The sequence below is a fragment of the Cebus imitator genome, unplaced genomic scaffold (genome assembly GCF_001604975.1).
Source record: "Cebus imitator isolate Cc_AM_T3 unplaced genomic scaffold, Cebus_imitator-1.0 Scaffold8, whole genome shotgun sequence".
NCBI lineage: Eukaryota > Metazoa > Chordata > Mammalia > Primates > Cebidae > Cebus > Cebus imitator.
This window is the reverse complement of record NW_016107323.1, coordinates 6,083,155-6,090,794: the sequence shown is the minus strand read 5'-3', so window position 1 is coordinate 6,090,794 and position 7,640 is coordinate 6,083,155. Positions and strand designations below refer to the sequence as shown.

Here is a 7,640-nt window from a genome sequence, read left to right as displayed (position 1 = left end):
ATACAAAAAAAAAAAAAAAAAATTGGCCAGGTATGGTGCTCATGCCTGTGGTCCCAGCTACTTAGGAGGCTGAAGCATAATAATCGCTTGAACCCGGAGGCAGAGATTGCAGTGAGCCAAGATCACACCACTGCAATATATCTAGCCTCGGCAACAGAGTGAGACTCAGTCTCAAAAGAAGAAAAAACAAAAACAAACAAACAAAAAAGGTCTAGCAGCGGCTGGCTTACCTTGCTTGGCCCACCCAGATAAATCTCCATGGCCAGGATGGACAAAACCCTCTATGTCTGTAGACAGCTCTTTATAAATGTTCTCCAAACTGAAAGCAAGCCACAAGAAAAACAAAAATCAGAATCTTAGGCATAATTTGAAAGTTCAGTAACGTCTAAGACACATGTGAAAAGGTTAGAAGTTATAGCCAGCCTTTGGAAGGGACACTGGCACATATGGCACCAGTCCTCCGTCTAACAGTTCCATCTGCCAAAGGCCTTTACTTTAGTCCATGCTTGGAAGAGCACTTAGGAAAACATAAGTAAATCAACCCAGCAGTTACAACCCCAACCCCACTGCTGCTCAGTGACAGTTTTCTATCCTTAGCGTATTTATGTATATATATTACACACCAAATCCTCCAAAGCAGTGTTTTTTTTTTTTTTCTTTTGAGACAGAGTCTCGCTCTGTCACCCAGACTAGAGTATAGTGGCGTGATCTTGGCTCACTGCAACATCCGCCTCCTGGGTTCAAGTGATTCTTGTGCCTCAGTCTCCCGAGTAGCTGGGATTACAGGTGCCTGCCACCGCGCCCGCCTAATTTTTGTATTTTTAGTAGAGACGGAGTTTCACCATGTTGGCCAGCCTGGTCTCCAACTCCTGACCTCATGATCCATGCACCTCAGCTTCCCAAAGGACTGGGATTACAGGGGTGAGCCACTGCGCCCAGCCCAAAGCAGTGGTTCTTAACCAGGGATGATTTTACCCCCTCCAAGGGACTTTTGGCAATGTGTGCACATTTTCCATTGTCATGAGTTGGGGGTTGCTCCTGGCATCCAGTGGTAGAGGCCAAGGATGCAGCTCAAGATCCCGCGATAGCACAGGACTCCTCTCCTCCTCCACAACAAAGAATGACTCAGCTCCAAGTGTCAATGGTGTTGAGGTTGAGAAATCCTCCTCCAAGGCTGGTGAAAGTGCCTGAGATAGTCCCACTTGTAATATGCTAAGTACACATCTGAAAGGAATCACGAATGGATTGCAGTCATCTGTAAAGCATCTGTACCTGGGCGGAGGCGGAACAGGCCTTTGAACACTAAAGCAGAGCCCGTGAGCTTGATTAGGTCCATGATATGGATCCTGTCCCAGGATGACAACTTTCACCTGTAAACCACCAAGGGTCAGGAATTAAATATTGTAATGTAGGCAGCATAGACCTTTGCGTAAACATAAACAAAACAAATGAAACACTTCTATGCCATAGATTGCTAATAGCAGAGTTGCTGGTCAAAGGATAAGTGTATTTTAAACTTTCAAAGATATGTACCTAGCTGCCTTTTTAATTTTTTGAGACAGGGTTTTGCTTTGTCGCCCAGGCTGAAGTGCAGTGGTGTGATCACAGCTCATGGTAGCCTCACCCTCCTGGGCTCAAGTGGTTCTCCCACCTGAGCCTCCAGAGTAGCTGGGACCACAGGAGTGCACCACGACACCCACCTAATTTAAAAACATTCTTTTTTGTAGAGACAGGGTCTCCCTTATGTTGCTGAGGCCAGTCTCAAACTCTTGAGATCAAGCAATTCCCCCTCCTAGGCTTCTCAAAATGCTGGGATTACAGGCATGAGCCACTGTGCCTGACCCCTAGTTATTTTTCCAACAAGTTAAAGCAATTCAGATTTCTCACCAGCAGCATATGAGGGTGTCTGCTCCCCTATATCCTCTAACAGGCAGACCCAGAAGAGAACGAGGTCAGATAGAAAGGGCCGTAGGAATAGGTGGCAAGAGGCAATGAAATAAGGTCCCTATTAGTCAGTGTTGGGACACAGGCCAGCTCATCCTTTCCATCCAGTGCCCACCCATCTAGTCTTCATTCTCAAGCTTCTGCTCATTGTGTTCTTAGACTCTTCCTCTATAGCTGACGAGCTCTATCCTTCAGAATCCAGCTCCAGATGTTCCCATGCCCAGGAGACTTTTGGGGACCACTTGTCCTTCCCCTTGGTGCTCACATCATGCCAACCTATTCTCTTGTGAAACAACCCATCCCTGCAGGGCAGCTTTTGGGCTCAGGGCTTCTGGCCCTAGAGGGAGGATCCTGGGTGAGCTACCTAAACTCCTACACTCTCCCAATGCTGGTCTGTCAAGAAGCCCCACTGGCCCATCTGATCCTCACAGGTTTGAAACTTGTTTTTGAGTATTCTCTCAAAATATTCGGTTTATATTGATCACTGGTATTCAGAATAGGGCATTCAAACAAGAAGCAAACTAGTACTGATTTTAATGAGGTTTAATTTAGTTTCAAAACCAAAGAGCTAGATTCCAAGTTCATGTTCTAAAATTAAGCTTCCAAGATTTCCTAAGTATTAGGCGTGGCTGCCTTATCAGGATGGTTTATTCAACTATTTCACTTCTATTTCATTTCACAGGTATTCATTAAATCACAAGATTCGTGCTCCAGTTTACAAAATGGGGGAGGAAAATGGGTAAAAAACCTAAAAGTCCAATATCAGCAGGTGTTAAATACATCTTAGGAAAACCAGATCATAGAGGTAGCAGGCAACAGGATTCAAGGAGGCGCCACAGAGGCAACCACTTGATTTTTAAGAGACAGAAGTGTCGGGAAGGGTTTGTCACACTGCCCAGCTCTGGAGTGGGAGCTGGAGGTAAGGCTGAGAGGTAGGACACAGCCCTATTTAAAAAGGGTTGCTCTGCTTTCATAGTTCAACAGTAAAGAGCCACAGTTTTTTTTTTTTTTTTTTTTGAGACCAGAGTCTGGCTCTGTCACCTAGGCTGGAGAGTGGTGGTGGTGATCTGGGGCACACTGCAACCTCCACCTCCAGGGTTCAGATGATTCTCCCACCTCAACCTCAAGAATAGCTGGGATTACAGGCGTGCCCAATCTTGCCTTGCTAATTTTTGTATTTTAGGAGAGACCGGGTTTCACCATGTTGGCCAGGCTGGTCTTGAACTCCTGACGTCAAGTGACCTTCCCACCTTGGCCTCCCGAAGTGCTAGGGTTACAGGCATGAGCCGCCGTGCCCGGCCCCACGGACTTTTGAACATGAGACTGATGAGAGCCGACAAGCAGCAACTGTTATGTAAGATGAACTAAAGCAAAGGGATCTGTTAACCATAAAACCGTTCAGGCCAAAAGTAAAGAGCTTGAAAGTGCTGACTATAAGACAGCATGGTCAGGTCAAGGTGGGTTTGACTATAGCTGCGAAACATCGAACTGTTTTGTGTGTCAGTTTGAACTTCATTGGCACCACCATAGTATGTAACACTGCGAGAGGTTTCCAGATTTAAAAAAAAAAAAAAAAAAAAGAAAGAAATAAGAGCATAGGATGTACATATTTTTCCTTTTTGCTGTATAAATAGCACGTGTTAAACATTAAAAAGAGTAAATATAGGCTGAAATACAGTCAGCCAAACCTCACAATTTCAGTGTTTTATTTACTACTGAATGATGGACTGTGGCTTAACTCCGGTGTCCCTAATTTAAAAATACTATTTGACTCCTTCTCCCCAATAAAAATCATCAACAACTTATACTTACATCTCTTATGTCACACATCTGGGTCCAGGTGAAGACTTGGTGTTGGGGTGGATAAACTGTGTAATGCTTTCTTTCTTCTGCAACAAATCCCATTAGCTGATTTAAAGATAAACTAGACTTAAAATCAGATTCTCATTGGAAACCATAAGAATTCATAAGAAAGCTTCTAGGGCATGTTATTTGGAACATCGTTAGTTCTTGGTCATGTTTTATATCCAAATCTTTTTTTTTAAAAAAACAACAAACTATAACAGTGCCTGTCCCTCACTTAAGTGGTCCAATCAGGTCAATTCCCTGCCTCTTTCTCTGGGATGGGTCCTGACAGTGCCACTGCTCCCCGTTTCTTTTTAAACGTCAAGCCAGGTTTCAATTCAGGATGGTTGGTGGTTTTACTATGCCAGCCTTTCCTGGACAGCACACTATGTGGCTAAAATGATGCCATGATACCATCTCACGGGTCATTAACAACTTTAACCAATATAAAGGTGCAGATTAAAACATCATGGCTTTCTTAAACCCCTATGTGAGTAAAGGACGTTGAAGGGGGTACAACCTGAGCCTACGGAAACGTGTACTTGGCCGGTTACACTAACAAGACAAAGGGCCGGCAGCTTCCACATTTACCCTTATGGAAGGTGTATTTCCATATTCACCTTGATAAAATACGGTTTCCCGAACTCCCCGCTGAGGTGCTTCTTCCAGCTCTCCCCAAAGCCCACGGGCACGTTGCGGGCCGCGAGTCTGAGGAGGGCCGCGGCCTTGTTCCTCTGGATCCGGTCCAACTGCTCCGCGCTCAGCGGCGAGGAGGGTGGCGTCCCGGGCTCATCCTGCTCGGCCCGAGCCTTCTTGGCGGGCCTGGCCTGCAAGGAGTCCCCGCAGAGGCGGCTCCAGAACTGTAGCGGCCCCTTCCCAGGCGTCCGCAGCTTCCGGCCCAACCCCCACGGCCCAAGGCAGAAGATGCCCATTTGTGGAGCAGGACTCAGAAAAACCGGACAATAGGAGCCCAGGGCTAGGCCTGGCCCGGGAATTGGGAGTTAGGTTCTAAACTGGAGCGGGAAGACAGGCTGGGAAGCGTCCCCGCGGGGTCCCGAGGGGTATCGCGGGGACTGGGGACCCTGCACAGAGACACCCCGCCCCCGCCAGACCCGCCCCCCGCGTCCCCACGTGGCCTTTTCGCGGCAAAAACCTTCCCTCTAGGTCCCGCCCCCTCTCTTCTGATTGGACAGCAGGCCGAGCAAGGCGGGCCTACGGCGCGCGGATTGGCGCGCTGGACCCCGAGGCGCGTTCCCATTGGCTGACCCCTCAGCATGGCGGCCCAAGGGGTGACCGCGGCGGCTGTTTTGAACACGTGGGGGCTGTTCGGAAAGGGGAGCTAGGGTACGGAGACAGAGGCGCGCTCCTGCACGCCCTCAATCAGACGGGGCCCACTACCTTCCTCCCCCTTCACCACCCCAGCCCCGGCCCCACGCTGCGCCTCACCGCCGCATCTCCGTTCTCTTCAGCCACAGCCACCACGACAGTCCCCAAATCAGCCGGCTCGGGGCTGGGGGCGTGTCGCTTCCTGGCGGGGCTAGGGGAGAAGAAGGAGTAGAGCGTCTTCTGGCCGATCATCCCGGAGCCGAGGAGGCAGCGAATGCGCGCCGCCGGGGAACCCGCGAAGCTGGTCCTGGCTGTGGCGGTCAGCAATTGGCGCCAAGGGGCCCGCGCATGCTCCGAGCGGGGGGCTTTGCTGGGGGCGGGGGGCTGTGGAAGGCCCAGTGCGCATGTGCGGGAGGGGCTGCCTTGCAACGCCCCTGGGAGGAGGTGGGGCATGCAATGGTGCCTCGGGGGCTATTATTTCATTCGCTTTGTGCCTTCGGCTTAACTCTGACCATTGGAAAGTCTCTCCAGGCTCAGCTGCAAGAAAAAAAAGCCGGGCGCGGTGGCGCATGCCTGTAATCCTAGGGCTGTGGGAGGCCCTGGCGGGAGGATCGCTTGAGGCCGGAAGCTCGCAGCTGTAGTGAGCTTTGAACCGGCCATTGCACTCCAGCCTGGGCGACAGAGCGAGACCGTCCCTGGCGCGGCGTGGGGGTGGGGGAAGAAAAGTACCTGCCCCTTAGGGGTGTTGTGGGAGTGCAGTGAACAATATAATAGTACTGCCCAGGCTTGATGGCTCAGGCCTGTTATCCCTACACTGTAATCCGAGGCAGATGGATCGCCTGAGGTCAGGAGTTCCAGACCAGCCTGGCCAACATGGTGAGACCTCGTCTCTGTTAAAAATACAAAAATTAGCCGTGCGTGGTGGCTCGCACCTGTAATCCCAGCTATTTGGGAGGCTGAGGCTGGAGAATCGCTTGAACTCGGGAGGCAGAGGTTGCAGGGAGCAGAGATTGCGCCACTGCACTCCAGCCTGGGTGACAGAGTGAGACTCCATCTCAAAAACAAAACAAACACACAAAAGATATAATAGTATTTGTGGAACTGTTATATACATTATCTCATGCAATTTTCATGGCCTATTTTATGACGATAAACTAAGGCTTACAGCAGTCAAACATTGTGCCTAATGTATCAGGCTTGTGGGAGACTTTTGGGTCATAGAGCTTAAACCCCAAAGATTTATTCTCCAAATGACACCACTGTGCCTCCTCCCCACCACTACTAATACACTTAGGATTCTCTTTCCCTCCCTCACATCCAAACCATCCATATCTCCTTTTGGTTCTTTCTCCAAAACAAACCTCAAATTCAACTGCTGCTCTTCCATCTACTGGCTACAGAAGATCAGCTGGGAAGTATTCTCCTTTCTAGAGAGAGATTTTTACATCATTACAATACCCGGGACCGGCCCAGTGCTATGGGTCACGTCTGTAATCCCAGCACTTTGGGAGGCCGAAGGGAGTTCTCTTGAGCCCAGGAGTTCGAGACCAGCCCGGCCAACATGGCGAAAACCCATAAATTAGTCAGGCGTGGTGGCATGCACTTGTAATCCCAACTACTCCGGAGGCTGAGGCAGGAGAATCACTTGAACTCGGGAGGTGGAAGCTGCAGTGAGCTGAGATTGCGCCACTGCACCCCAGCCTGGGCAACAGAGCAAGACCCTGTCTAAAAGCAAACAAAAAGAAAAAAAAGACAATCCATGGGTTAAAACCCTTCTATGCTTTCCAAATAGGCTTAGAATAAACCCCAGCTTCCTGCGGAGCTCTCAATGCTGCTTCCTCTCCAATGGAAGCCCCCACTACTGAATCCAGCTCCAGGCACATTTGCTGGACACACCCAGCTTGTCCCCCTGTGGCCTGCACACCCTTGCTCTCACCATGCCCTGGCCTGGAAAGCCTCAGGTCTCAGCTCAGGATCTTTCCGTGAAAAGGTCTCCTGCCCCACTTTCTAGCCCATCGCTCTATAGCTGCTATAGTAGACAAAAGCATCTTATTTATTTACTTATTTTTTCTTTTTATACAATTTCTTTTCTTTCTTTGTTTTTTTAGAGACAGAGTCTCTGTCACCCAGGCTGGAGTGCAGTGGCATAATCTCAGTTCACTGCAACCTCCACCTACCGGGTTCCAGCAATTCTCCTGCCTCAGCCTCCCAAGTAGCTGGGACTGTAGGTGCACACTGCTACGGCCAGCTAATATTTTGTATTTTAGCAGAGATGGGGTTTCACCATGTTGCCCAGGCTGGTCTCGAACTCCTGAGCTCAGGCCGTCCACCCTCCTCAGCCTCCCAAAGTGCTGGCCACCGTGCCCAGCCTTTATAAAATTTCTTTAGAGACAACATATTATTTATTGTTTCCTCATGTGTTTCTGTCTCCATCTCTAGTTGTAACCTGAGTGAAGAAAGGAATTGCTCCTTCTCGTTGTTGGTGTGTCCCAGTGCCTAGGACAAAGAGCTGAAGTCTAAGAAGG

At 49.5% G+C, this 7,640-nt stretch overlaps 1 protein-coding gene across 2 annotated transcripts in view; it reads right to left on the bottom strand.

Moving 5' to 3' along the window:
• The window catches only part of UNG (uracil DNA glycosylase), a 12,083-nt gene extending 6,624 nt beyond the window's left edge, over positions 1-5,459 (bottom strand). Inside the window, exons 1-5 of one of the 2 annotated variants that reach the window (XM_017541517.2) lie at positions 5,236-5,459; positions 4,410-4,616; positions 3,757-3,852; positions 1,273-1,370; positions 231-319 (exon numbers count right to left, since the gene is read on the bottom strand). In XM_017541517.2, coding sequence (XP_017397006.1) covers positions 231-319; positions 1,273-1,370; positions 3,757-3,852; positions 4,410-4,616; positions 5,236-5,367 — 622 coding nt within the window. In that variant the 5' untranslated portion in view covers positions 5,368-5,459. Of the gene's footprint in view, positions 1-230; positions 320-1,272; positions 1,371-3,756; positions 3,853-4,409; positions 4,938-5,235 lie in introns of those variants that run through there. The other variant, XM_037743163.1, reaches the window with a different exon arrangement.
• Positions 5,460-7,640: the final 2,181 nt, after the last annotated feature.